Source organism: Pyxicephalus adspersus, chromosome 2 (assembly GCF_032062135.1).
Source record: "Pyxicephalus adspersus chromosome 2, UCB_Pads_2.0, whole genome shotgun sequence".
NCBI classification, from domain to species: Eukaryota; Metazoa; Chordata; class Amphibia; order Anura; family Pyxicephalidae; genus Pyxicephalus; species Pyxicephalus adspersus.
The window spans coordinates 118,155,874-118,170,179 of record NC_092859.1 but is presented as its reverse complement, the minus strand read 5'-3'; the positions used below and the strand labels follow the sequence as shown (position 1 = coordinate 118,170,179).

At 37.4% G+C, this 14,306-nt stretch overlaps 1 protein-coding gene across 2 annotated transcripts in view; it reads right to left on the bottom strand.

The window, feature by feature from the left end:
- The window catches only part of PARP6 (poly(ADP-ribose) polymerase family member 6), a 31,727-nt gene that overhangs the window by 4,228 nt on the left and 13,193 nt on the right, over positions 1–14,306 (bottom strand). Inside the window, exons 6-21 of one of the 2 annotated variants that reach the window (XM_072402108.1) lie at positions 13,731–13,821; positions 13,328–13,394; positions 12,895–13,044; positions 11,962–12,139; positions 10,164–10,217; positions 9,894–9,989; positions 9,688–9,780; positions 9,478–9,603; positions 7,442–7,507; positions 7,300–7,367; positions 6,959–7,007; positions 5,988–6,100; positions 3,703–3,775; positions 2,644–2,713; positions 2,472–2,551; positions 558–621 (exon numbers count right to left, since the gene is read on the bottom strand). In XM_072402108.1, the coding sequence (XP_072258209.1) occupies positions 558–621; positions 2,472–2,551; positions 2,644–2,713; positions 3,703–3,775; positions 5,988–6,100; positions 6,959–7,007; positions 7,300–7,367; positions 7,442–7,507; positions 9,478–9,603; positions 9,688–9,780; positions 9,894–9,989; positions 10,164–10,217; positions 11,962–12,139; positions 12,895–13,044; positions 13,328–13,394; positions 13,731–13,821 (1,438 nt within the window). The remainder of the gene's footprint in view (positions 1–557; positions 622–2,471; positions 2,552–2,643; positions 2,714–3,702; positions 3,776–5,987; positions 6,101–6,958; positions 7,008–7,299; positions 7,368–7,441; positions 7,508–9,477; positions 9,604–9,687; positions 9,781–9,893; positions 9,990–10,163; positions 10,218–11,961; positions 12,140–12,894; positions 13,045–13,327; positions 13,395–13,730; positions 13,822–14,306) is intronic. The other variant, XM_072402109.1, reaches the window with a different exon arrangement.

The window sequence follows — 14,306 nt, the reverse complement described above, 5'->3', positions numbered from 1 at the left end:
TGAAACAAGTATGCGGATATAGAGCTCTGACTTCACTTTCTCCATATTGATTATGGTGACTCGGCAAGCACAGAAGACAGATACAAACAGGCAGCTATCAGAATGTTTTACTGTGATTTTTAGTAGCATGATAAAGAAAAAGGAGTAATGTCATGTAATGTTGTGTGCATATGGGTGTATGCCAGGGCAAAAAAAAAAATCAGAACTTTTGTCAGGCCTACTATTTTCTTGGACTCTGTTAGAGAGACATTCCCTACCTGTCCTACTGACGTTTTCACCAAAAACAAAAAAATGTTATCCAAAACTAAGAAATATTTTCCAGGACATAAAATTTATTGTAAAACCTATGGCAAGGCAATCTAGAGACATGGGCAGCTGTTCAAGCCAACCAATACAATTTTTGTTATTCTAAAGAAAAATGGGATTTAGTGTCTTTGGGCAGTTAGCCTCAGAGAGTCACATTGTTTTCAAAGACACCATATATTATGGTTCAACTGATACAGAGTATATTATTTAACGCTTAAACACTAAGAATTCCAACAAAAGCAGCCATTCACCTTCACACAGTGCAATACAATTAAGATTTCGGCTCTGCAAGAAACGGGACTGGAGACAACGAGTCTAAAAGAGAAAAATAAAAACATGAAATGATGGTATAAGCAATAGCAAACACCACAACAGGGGCCAGCAAACATGGTAAAGAAATACTAGCCTGCTGTACTTTTGGTATCTCTGCCAATTATGGAAATGATTCTGTGTTTGTTCCTTTTGTTTACTGTACCTCTAAAATATCTAATAAAGTTCATTTAAAAGAAATACTAGCCTGCATGCCTGCTGTGCCAGATTGACAACATCAAGATGGTGGGGTTTTTTAACATTTCAAAAATGATAAAACAAAAATGCTTAATAATTTGTTAAACATCTCAGTTTTCTAATTGAGTGAATAAATTATATTTATTAATGTTCTTTCGTGGCAGCACCACAACTAGATAGTCGCAAATATTGTTACTAGTTTCATATAACTTTAATTAGTTTAGCCATGTCAGAGCACAAAGCATAACTATTTAAACAACATGTATAGTCAAGAGTGACCCTGGTCAAGTGCCACCATCTAAGTGCCAAAATTAGGTGCATTGTGGAAATGAATCCAAGGAGTAAATCAGGAAAAGGACCAGAATGAAACAGCTACATGACTCTACATTATACCCGAAGAAATAAAACTACATTCTGCTACATCATGGACTGCCTCTGAAACCTCTGATGACTCAACGCATACAACTCTGCCTCGGTATTCAAGCCTTAAATAACGGCTGCTTTTCACATGGCTTTTGTTTTCACAGTTGCTCCTCCAACTTCCTGAAAGGCCAGTCTTTAATTTTTCAATATTAGTGGTCGCCAACCGGTGGTCTGCAAGAAAATTTTTGTGGTCTGTTGCTCTGGCCGGTGCACCACCCCAGTGGGGTCAGGAGAAGGACCCTGCTGGGGAGGTCGCACTGGCCAGAGCTACGGACCATGTCTCCTGTACGGATTGCAGCCTCAGGGCGGTAGGCAGTTTGTGTCCCTGAGAGTGGGCATCATGACGACACTCTGGGGGAAGTTTCTTCCCCCTTGAGTGACACACGGCTCCTCAACGCATGCGCGGTCTGGAGCCCGTAAGCTTAGTGGTCCGTAGGTCCGAAAAGATTGGCGACCACTGTTCTATATTATTGCTTACTGGTATCTTAATTTATCTTGCTGCACCTTTCTCTATTTTCTCTACACTATTTCTCTACTAATTTGTCTGTAACAAACTAATCCCCTATCCAAATCTTTGAACATCCTCACCGACAACTGGCTTTTCACTCCACTTCTGCCAATACACCCTTCTATGGACGTCTGCACTTCACAAACACTCCCAGACTTGGCAACAAGACAGGTAGTGGTGCTCTTTTTCCATCCCCAACTCTAACATTAAGTACTCCCTACCTCTTCCTCTCTCATCTTCTATTCATTTGAGGTACATCTCTCTGACGTTTTCACTACCTCACAGTTGCTGCAATCCGTCCCCTTGCCCAGTCTTGGTCAAGTCAATGTTTAAAAAACTTTGCCTCCTGGCTCTCACATATTCTTTCCCATGACTTGCATACTCTCATCATTAGTAGCTGTAACATCGCAAAGGGTGACCTTAGAAACCCCTCTCCCTTAGTCAATTGCTCTCCATTCATATGAACTTGAGTAATACAGAACATATACAGCCACACACACCTTTCTGGGTGGATACTATGTCACGTCTTCTTCAAGTTTTTTAACAACTTAGCATTTACCATTTTTCTCTACTTTGCTCTCCTTTTTCTATAGAGATGTATCAATTTTCTAAGCTGCCAGAATATTTTCAGTTAAACCCCCAATGACAGCAAAATCTAAAATCTAAATCTAAAAATAATACACTTAAAAATTCATAATCTAATGGCTTCATGTCCTTTATAGGATACCTGAGGAATAGTGTTCATCCTATTGTATCTCTGCACCAGCTCATCCTTGGATGGCATCCGATGTTGCCCCTTCCCCATACCTGTTTAAATAAAAAGAAAATAAAACATTATATAATATGTCATTAGTGAGGTTAATATTTCATTTGGTATACATCAGGCCGTTAACCTTTACCTGAGTATCCAAAAGAAATACTGGAGATGGGACTAAGGTAGATTCCTTTCCCGTATGCTGCTCCATGCAACTGTTGAGAAAATAAATAACACAGTCAGGGGGGAAACTTGAAATCAGTGAGCACCCCAGCAAAACCATAGATGGGCCCCACCTGACCCCCCCCCCCCACCACCTCTGGAAGCAGGGAGAGGAACAGTAATTGCGGACCCTGTTGCAACCAGTGGGACCCTTTTCCCACTATCCCAGGGTATGTCTCTCCTCCAAATTGCTATTTGAATTCTGCATATGCTCACAAATCAGCAGAGCTTCACTTCATTTACTAATTTAAGAAACCAGCTAAACTATTTTAGAAAACCAACCCCATACTGTACAATAAACCACACACAAGACACACCTACCTAAACTCTCTCTGGAATCCCTAATTCCAAGCAGTTTATCCCTTACTCTGTGATTCCTTATGCTGTGTCACCCTCCAATCCCTTCCCACCTGGTTCAGTGGGCACAGGATTCAGTAGATATGGCCATTTAAAGTAATTGGGAAGCCGACATGGCCAGTCACAATTTTCCTCTCTCCCTTATGCTGGCAATCAGGCAGCAGGGAAAACAGAAGAGTTTAGCTACTAAAAAGAGGCACCCCTCCTTTCTCAACCCCACTCTTCCTGGGGATTCTGATTCAAAAATGACTACAATTACCTAAAGTACTATATTTACGGAAAAGCAACAGGTTTCACCCTATGATGCTTTCCTGATTGGACTTCAAACACCTCATCCTCTCCTCATTTTCATTACATATGTTAAATGTCTTTTGAATGTCTTTTGTAGTTCACAGGAATTAGGCAGGAAAGCTTTTAACATTAAGGTATGAGTTTCATGCACAAGACGTTTTACAGAAAAAAATGCTAAAAATAGATACTAATGCAGTCACCACACCTAGGGAATGGTGAACTGCAAAATATTACATTTTTGTCCTTGGGTTTAGAATTCACAGTAAACAGCAACAAAGGTTCCAGTCTGTTCATAGAGTAATGGTATAGATATTAAACCAAGACACAAACTTACCTGCAGTTTAGTGTAGGATGCATTTACTAGCCCATTCCTCAGAATAGAGTGCCAGTTCTCAATATGAGAGCCGCTGGTGGGAGAGATAAAGTTCCAGTGATCTTTCCAACACATTAAGTGAATTCAAAATATGATTTTTTAACAACTTTTCATAGGCCCCTTCAATCCCCACACAGAGTACAGATCCTCCTCTATTACAACTTATCTATTACATTGGTGGCATAACGAGGACACAGCTATACCATAAATAGAACTCCAGACAGCTATATAAAAAAAACATTTAGTACATGTCCGCATTTATTAAATCCTTACCTGTATTTTTAAATATTGCTATTATAATATACCTGAAACCCACATTTATATTACTTTCCCATATTACCTTACACAGCAGAAATAAGACTAGGACAACTATGGGCTAATTAGGTTCCATTGTGCTTGAATGTGCTTTCATACTAATATGTTCTTGGCACCATAGGAGAAGGGAGAGGTGTTTGCCAGTTTACAGAAGGGATCTTGCCAGTGGGATGATACTCATTCAGAATCCAATGAGTTATCTTGTGGGGAGGTCACACAGGAAGTTGCAATTTTTCAAGCTCTAAATAGTGGTGTCACCCTCTGGCTCTAAAGTGTTTGAAACCCAGGAGTGTCTGAACAGAATTACAAAATGTAAAGAGGAAAACAATACACACATAGATAATTCATGGTATATCTGTCTGATAGGGGTGCATCTTTAAATACCATCCTCTTATGCCAAATTATTTTTTTTCTAGTGAATATTACTATTTATAACATTTTTTTTTATATATAAGTCTGTTACAGGGCCACACAAACAGGATATAACTACTAGGTTGGTTTTACAAAACAAAAGGAATACATACCAAGGTATTACATAGGAGTCTCATGGTCCTATGGTTTAGGTAAGGAAGCAGCACAGCAGTACCTGCCTGTACTAAAGCCCCACTTGATTTATTTGGAGCTGTATGATTAGCCATTAGTCATTTACGCTGTGTACAATTTTCACCTTGAGCTATTAAGGTCTGTAAATAGCTGACCCTTTTCAAAATAGAGGTTAATGGTAGCCTGTAAATATGTGAAATGCCTAAAGCTCTTCCTGTTGTCCTAAAAGGAGAATGCAAATTCTAAATACGCAAATGTTTTTCAGCCAAGAAACATTTTGGTAATTATTAAAGGACAGTAATACAAAATAATGGTGCTTTCAACCATTTCAGGCAAGGAATAGCAAAACTGGGTTTTAAATTAGGTAAATAGACAGAAAGTCACATGTGTATGTAAATATTTCTCACCACAATTGATTCTCAAAAATATTGGTATCTAACCAAACTTTGAAACATCTCCCTACATATTTGTGAAGTACACTATAAGAGCCATGTGATTACCACTAACCCAAATACAAAGAACAACAATGGAAATGTGTTTGCAGTCTGGACTGTAGGTTAGTTGAATTAGGCTTTAATTAGCTAGCTGTATGGATCTGGGCTTGACATAAAAGAGAGATAAAAGAAAATAATGTCCATAATTCCTCCTATTTTCCTTAAATATAAAATAAATCAGCTCTGAATTTGTGATGGAATTAAAATGGCATACAAATACACTCAGGATTAATAATGCAATGTACTGGAGGACATTTTGAGTTCATTTGGTCTACCTCACCATAACTTGTGCCTAACCATATTGTACTTACAGTTTACCTGAACTCAGAAAACAGAAAATCACCTGGAGGTAGTACCAATTGACAAAACACACATGCAAAGTCTTCACAGAAGTCCACCGCGGAGCTGGCAGTGAAGATGGCGCCTTCCAAGGATGCAGCAATAGGAGGTTCTAGCCAAGTGGATGCACAGGAGTAAGTATGTGCCATAAACTGATTATGAAGAAGAAGCTCACCACCCTCCAACTAGCTTAGTTCCGCTTTAACCATATACCAACTTTTTCCATAACCATATTGTGCTAATTACATTTCTGCAGAGATTCATTTTGAAGCAACTTGTATAAAAGACCCATTGGTGTTTCTTTTCATAGTTGTAAGTTGTCCTCTCATTTACTTTTTCTTTTCACAGCAACCAGTTCATTGCTTCCACCCTACTTTTCATACTTCAGCGGAGCTGTCATGTCTGATATCCACTGACTTTACTTGTATTCTGCTTTCTCATCCCAATTTGCTACACGCTCTCAAAATGTCATAACATGACACATATTAAACTATTTCAACCCCCTCCCCACCCAACCACCGTTCCCCTTACTGCACGCCCAAATTTGTCTCTCACTGAAAGGCGAATGTGCTTCCGTAGAGTTTCTTGGCAGTTCGGAATCGGGCCTCCTTGGCTGGGGGGCTACTGAGCAGCAAAAACTGATGAGAGGTGTGCATGAACTTCAGCTGCTATCACAGGATTAAGGCAGAGAGAAGGGAATTGAGAGAAATAATATAATATATATGGGTGTACAAAAAGGGTGTTTATATGCAGAAGGTAAAAGGACAAGACAGACACATAACAGAATAGGGATACAACGTTATGAAGTAAGATTTTATGTTAGTGTAGGGGAATGGTTTAAAGACATCAGAACAGCAAATGTAATGAATTGATGGACAATGAAACAAAACAAAGAAAGTAAAAAAGGAGAGAGATAAGAGAGGAAAATCTTTGCAGCATATAATATAAAACACATTTTCATTATAAAATCACGTGTTATACGTGTGTTATCTATATATGCAGTTCACTATAACAAATATCCTGACTATTAATATTTTATTTCTTTTATCTGTTCATTCATTTCTTTCCACTACCCAATAATACTGCTTACAACTATGGCTTTTTATTCGTCCCCATTGTCACATAAACATAGAGATCTTCAATGAGCTCCAGGAACCTGGATACTGACATATCTCAAGAAAATCAATAGTAAAACTAAGGCTTAATCTGGTTTAATCTGCAGATCATTACTGTGCATATTTGATTCAGCCATCTAATTTGCCTTATTTTTGCTTACATTTCAATTGAATGGGACGAATACAAAATGTGATCATCATATGAATGCATCTACCAATGTATATATAGTCATCTTTTACAGCTCCTATTGTCAGCCCTCCCTCCTGGCACAAACTGGAAGTTTAGGTTTGGCAGCTAAAGTTTAGCATGCATTGCCAACTGAATGACTGTGTTATCCCTTTTATATTATACATTTACGTGTATCATCGTGTATACTTATTTCAGTGCAATCAACAAGATAAGATACTTACCCTGCTTAGAGGCAGCTTTACAATATGGGATCGGTTACTGGAAATGATCCTGCATGGAGAAACAAAAATATATGTGGCAATTTATATAAAAATGCATTTAAATTAAAATTACTCATAGAACTTTGTAATTTACTGCTATGTGTATGTTATGCCAATGGTCATAGCTATTTCTCTCTATTCTTCTTTCTATCCATTGGAATGCTTTATGTAGAAATATGTCTCTATTATTATACTGATTGGCTGTGTTTAATGTAAAACTGTGATTCATGTATGTAATATACAAATATGTACTACGCAGTTGTAAATATTATCATAAAAAATATTACTCTTAAATGCATTACCATTGCAATAATGGGTGAGCCAGTGGGTCAAGGCGGTCCATTTGTTTTTTGATCTCCAAGTATGACCCCTAGAAAACATGACTCTATTAGAATCGAATTGGCTAATCCTTCAAAAAGACATGTATGCTGCCTCTATGTTTACCTGGGTCATCTCTCGGATGGACATGACACTGTCTAAGGCTTTCTGGAGACGTTCATAGTTCTTTTTCTGCAGTGAAAAAAACATAAAAAAGATACCTCAGTGTGTATCTATTTCATATATATATATATATATATATATATAACTCATTTTTCTTTATAAAACAGTGTCAGACCCAAAGCATTGAAAGCCATTGGTTGTGTCCTTTGTACTGTAAATTGTTTTCCCCATGCAAACCCAAAGTAATTTAAGCTTTTCTTGTGCAAAATATATTTAGCAGAATAGTTTCATCGTATAAAGTGTAGAGGAGAGGACAAAACGATTACACTTAGGGTAAGGTCACCCTTATTCCCAAGGGTATACAAGCAATCACTAGGTCACACACTTTGACACCAGTAACTGTGGTTATTACTGTGCTGACATTTTGTGGCTCATTTTAGCTACATGCCAAGCACCGTAGTACTGCTCAAGCACTTGTCAAGTGAAAGGTCAACATTTCTGAGCTCTGCTTTGGAAGTAAGCTTCTGTGCCTGTGTGTGCCATATGCTGAGTTTACATTTGAGGTCACTAAAGATTCCTCCTAAACGGACCAGTCCGTAAAATGCAAAGAATCCATCCCACATCATTTTCTATAAAACATGTTTATCTTTAAGTATCATAGTCCTTTGCCAATGGTTGATTTATCATTTCATTCATTGGCAAACTGTCCAGAATTACAATACAGATCACATCCATTTTATTATTGCTGTAAACTTTGACTGATTTGATGGTTTCATTTTGAACTTTGATTGATGCCATGAGTGTGAGATCATTTTAAGTTATAATTATGAATAAAAAGTGATACTCTTGAAATGTAGCATTAAGAAATTTTGAAAAATATCCAAAATTATTTGAGGATAATGGATTGTACCAGGTTTATTGATGGTAAAATCATTTAGAGAAATGTTCTGTGGAGGATTTTTTTTTTAATTTATCAGTCTATCTAAGGACTATGTTTTGCCATAATAAATGTGTTGATGATGTATGGAAAAAACAGCGCTGAAACACACAATTTGTGCCACACAATTTTACAAATTGGCAAAAATGTAAACCTTGATATTTACCTTTTATTATTTTTATTTTATTAATATTAAACAGGATTTAAATAGCACCAACATATTACCCCGCTCTGTACATTAAATAGGGGTTGCATATGACAGATACAGACAGTGACACAGGGGGAGGAGAGGACTACCTGCCCCGAAGAGCTTACAAGGAGGTGGGGGAATACCACACAATGGGGGGGAGATATGTAGTGGTGGGAAGTAGTGACGGTTTCAAAAAAACAAAAGGAGATGAGTAGGAAAGTTTGAAAAAAATGGGTTTGGAGTGCTCTTTTAAATGAGCAGAAAGTAGGAGCAAGCTGGATAGGACGAGGAAGGCCATTCCAGAGAATTGGGGGTGTCTGATGAGGTTATGAGTGAGGAAGTCCTTGGTAGGTATTCGGAGGAGTATTTTTTTTACGAGGTCAGAAATATAAGTGGGACAAGAACTGTGGATGGATTTGAAGGCAAAGCACAGGAGCTTGAATTTGATTCTAAGGTGAAATGGAAGCCAATGAAGAGAACTACAAAGAGATGCAGCAGAAGAGGAGCGGTGGGAAGGATGGATGAGTCGGGCTCCAGCATTCATAATAGATTGTAGAGGAGAGAGTTGGGTTAGTGGAATACCAGAGAGGAGGAGGTTACAGTAGTCCAGTACAGTAGTAGATGTTAAAGTAGTCATACCTTTGAAATAAATGTGCATGCTGATTCTGTATTCTATTTTTTTTAAATTTACAAATACCCCCTATGCAGCTGGTTGAAGAATAATATTTTTGTCCACTGTAATTTTATGTTTTTCTACTGGAAACCAAACCCCCTGTAATAAAAGGAAGTTTTCTAGTAACCTGAATTAGCCAATCACAAACTTTTTGTTTCAAGTTATGCATGCAAATACTTTTGTTTTATAAATAACTTGTCATGTGTAAAGATCATAGTATAGAAAAACCTCTAGATTACCTTAGGGTTAAAGGCCAATGTTTTAGGGTCATTGGGGTCCACTACTGATGGATATGGCTCAAATATAATACTTTTCCGTGGTGACTCAAGGGCTGCTCGACACATTGCAACCAGCAGACCTACAACCTGCAACATGGACATAAGCACATAGTTGTACATTGACCTTTACATATGCTAAGAGAAGGTTTAATCCTGAAAAAGGATTTTTACCTCAGCTCCAGTAGCCACTTCTTCAGCAGCCCCAGACATCACTCCCAGAGTGTAAAATGAGAAAACACAGAGCTCTCTTGTACAAACTGCTGGCTGCAGGAGAAATAATGGCGGTCATAGAGAGGCCAGTAAATAAAAGAAATAACTAATAATAACTGATGCAGAAAATGTACTTACTATTACAGTTACACTTATCATAGGCCTACCTTAAGCATGGATGCATTCTGAAAGACATGCTGCTCATCACATACCACACAATACTCATTTAATGTGGGGAGGCGCTGCTCTGCATACTTCATTATCTGCACATAAAAGCAAATTATTTAGATGACATAACTAAAGTAAAAACAGGAAATGAAAACTAGAGGAAGAGTGGGGATAGTTACAAAAAAATTAAAGTTTTAAAAGTGTTAAGAAACCTAATGATCACTGGTAATTTCAATGCAGATGGATGAAGAAACATGCATATATCTTACCTGCACCAAAAAGCCATACTCTAGAGTAGGGACCGTCTTACAGTGTCCACTGACCTGCAAAGAGTAAAAGGGAAAATATGTATGGAATGAAAATGTATAAGATGCTACTAATAAAGAAATCAGGACAAAATAGTAAGTAATAAATGAACCAGTCATCAAAAAAACTAAATCACTATAGTACATTAGTATAGCAACCAGTGAAATTATTCTTCTTACATTGGTATTCACTATAAATGTTATGGATGGCATAGAGATCATTGATATTCTGTTTCAGCAGACCTACTCCTGCCTATTACTCTGTATCACATCTGCCCACAAGTTACTGACCCTGGTTACTGACGGGCTATCCATTTGACACCATTTACAACCTCTGCTCTATGCTGTTTGTTAGCTTTTGACCCAGGTTGTCCTGAAAGGTGTTCCTGTCCATGGCCTCTGTTCGTGGGTATCTGCAATTGGCCATGCACCTGCAAAGTGAGAATTCCCCTTAAGCCTGTACCAGACCTGTAGTCTGAACCACACCTCAATCATCAGCACTCATGCCCCTCCAGTGCCCATGTGCCCCTGTCACCACCATCAGGTTAACCTGGACTGGAAAGAGGCTGCCCTTAGTATCTCTGACATTCACTGGATACATGACCACATGATATTAACTTATCATAACTGCTAGAACTTTCTAATCAGCAGGGAGCATGAGCTTTGCTGATTTCTGAGTTGTAGGTCTGACTCAGCTGCGGCTCTATCAGGCCATTGCAGAGAGACTACTAGATCCACACAAAGAGTAAGGGTCCTTCCTTGCAGTATCCTTGAAGTGGACAGATTTTTCCACCACAGCTATGGTTGCTTTCTAAAATAAAAAATCAGTCTGTGAGACTTTACATATCTTGTATTTTAATACATCTGGATTGTATTTGATTTAGCTTTAAAGTTTATTTTGACCTTAGGTCAAAATGAGATTCTACAGCACACTTAGAAACATCGTGAAAGGAGACCTGGAATTATTTTGAGTATAGAATATCATTACATTCACCACTCGGCCTTTGTGTGATTACCATTTTTCAATAAACATTATACTGTGCTGAGCAGTTGCCTGTGGCTGTTCCTTTTGCCTGTTCTATTTTTTCAAATGCTTTGACACATGCTAAAGTTGCTAGCATGATTTTATGTTTCTACTACTAACACTTAAAAAGCCTATACTAATTGCTTGACACTTCAAGCTATTGCATATCTCTTCCAGTCACTTAACTCTGTACCCGTGACATCTAGTTCTGCTGCATATCTGCTTACTTTAGGCTTTTGGAAATCATACGTGTTTATGTTTTAGTGTATGTCTTTGTTTAGTCAATAGATCACTACTGTATTTGCTAAATGTTGTCTAATCTTTCAATGTCTAACTCTGTGTAGCATATAGTTTAATCATTTAATATTGCTGAAAAAATAATTATAAACTAATGGTATTTATTATACACCTAGTTTCCCCCTGAAAATGCTGTATTGCGAATTTGCTACTTTGGATTCTACTGAACAGTAGCTAAGAATAAGTTACCTAAAGTGCACATTGTATTTGGCCAGGCTAAAAAAAAAGTGACAGACCTGTATCAACAAAGCAACAGTGAAGTACAGTCACAGTTAAGCTGCATGTGTAATGCACTAGTGGCAAGTAACCTATGGAGTTATTGAGACGTTCATAACAAGATCTTTTTGACATACCTATCAAACAAATTCAAAATATAATAATGTCCCTCTATTTATTTGTATAACATGCCTGTGTTTAGAAGGATTAGTAACTGTGTCCCACCTGTGTTGTGGTATGACTACCATATAGCTCAGACTTGGGGTTCCTTAGAGTGCAGGACACTGATCTGTTCATGAGACGGGGACCACGGAGGTCTGTTCCTGCAAGGCTACTTCTGAGATCTGCCCCGGTGAGGCTACTCCGCACAGCAGAGTCCTGAACTACTGGAAAACTGGGAGACCTGTAATGAGTGAATCAGGAGTGAGGCATATATGAAATCCACAATTTTAAACTTTGACTAAATAAACCTTATATAAATACTGAACTTTTCAGAGCATCTGTAAACATGTGATATCCAAAAAGTAACAACAACATTTATTCTGTTCAGTTACATTTCCTAAAGTATATTGCCAGTCATGTTGTTTGTCTCTACTAGAGAGATTTTCTCTAACTTTCTATGGTGTCTCCGGATAAATAATTGAAGGAAAGCTAACAAGGGTTTTATCAGTTTCCTATTTTAGAATGAAAACATTTTGGTTATAGAAACACTTGATAATGTTAATGATAATAAATTAGATAGAGTTTGTATTTGTCCAGGAATTAGGTTAAATTATATTCATGGTATTTTCTCTCTTCGTTCTTAGTTTTTGTAGGACAATTACTAATAAAAATGAAAATAGTCACAATGAAGCCTTCCTTATACAATCAGTGGATTCCCTGAACTGAATTATTCCACATCTAAGTTCTGGCCAGCAACACATATTTTGTCCATAGAATCGGTTTTACTTGTTGAAAGTATTGTAATTTTGTCCAGACACTGCTGGTATGTACACAACCCTACTAAGCAGCAAATTGGTAACATAATCTGCTATTGCAGTTAGGTAGTACAATTTGGAATACTCTTCATCGCCAGCCTGTGAATAGACAATCAATGAGCAGTGCAGATTGAGATTCTCTTTCCTTTTGGTGCAAAAGAACAATTCTAAAAATTCTCACTTAGGCACTGGAGAGAAGATGCTCAACCCAGCTCGAAACCTTTTAATACTACCACTGACTCTAAGCCAACGTAGCCTTCTCTCCTGCTGTGAGCGCAAGACCTCATTACTGAGATACCGCCACTGATGAGACGAGAAGAGGGACAAGATCCTGAGGAAAAAGAGAAAAGGAACAGAGAAGAAAATAAAGAAGGGGAAGTAAAACAGATATTGTACTGTTACGAAAACAAAATAAGTCACAGAAATATTATAGAAATAAAGATGATATAATATTATAAGATATTAAGGAAAATGTAGGCACAATCAAGGCAAAAGGAAAGTCAAAAAAGAAAAAAGGTGCATTTAACAAACCAATACAAACACCAATATTAGCTTGAAGCAACATAAAGGAAAATACAGATCAGCCAGTGGACCTCATGTATAAAAATACTTACTTCTTTAACTGTATTCCCAGACCAAAATCATCTCTATTTGATGGCTGAAAGACATCAATGGTAGGCTCTACAAAAACATGAATGCAAGACATTATGCATCCAAATGATCTTTAGGTTGATATAACATCAGAAAACATCCAATTACACCAATCAATTAACTTCCTTCACCATTATAAAATACAAATCTTGATTATGTTGTCTTCTCTGCATAAGCGTACATTAAAGAAGGTTAAAATGACGCCATTTAATGATACTCTATAATACATAGTTCTCCATCTTGTTATTCTTGTTTGCACATAAGCTGCACTTATTGGTAATATTCTCTAATACCACAATAAATTGTGGGGATGTAGCTGAAGAAGCAGTTCACTGTAGAGATCAGTAAGTGACAGACAACACTCACCAGGACCATCCAGATACTGTGAAAGTGAAAAGCGCAGACGAAGAACTATTGGCTCTGTGCGGATTACTTTCCAGGCAGTGGCTACCTCTTCCTGCAGACAGGTGAAAAAACAGGGATGTAATGAGAAGTGAAAAAATAACAACAAAATAGTTATTACTCTTTAAAAGATTAAAATGTTATAGTTAAAGTTGATTAGCTACCATCATTAAATGTAGTTCTTTATTTTTCCTTGCTTCAGAATTTCTCAAAAGGAGGAAAACTATGCTCTTTTTGTAATGTAATAAATATGATTCTTCTCTAAAGAACAAATTCTTGCATGTGAAGCCTAAAATTCATAAAGATACTCCTCACAATGATATGTTCTCTTAAAATAGAACTTTAGGCAAATATATAAAAAATGTCCAGTTTTACATTTGCCTGAATCAGATACTCTATGGTATAAAAATTGGTGGTTATTAACAGTGAGCTAGTTCATGATTTATTGCGTATATTTTATTTCTCTAAGAATTCTAGAATCTGTGTGCACTAGAAGCTGGTGCAAAGAAAGTGTCTAGGGAGCTATGGGCTGATACACAT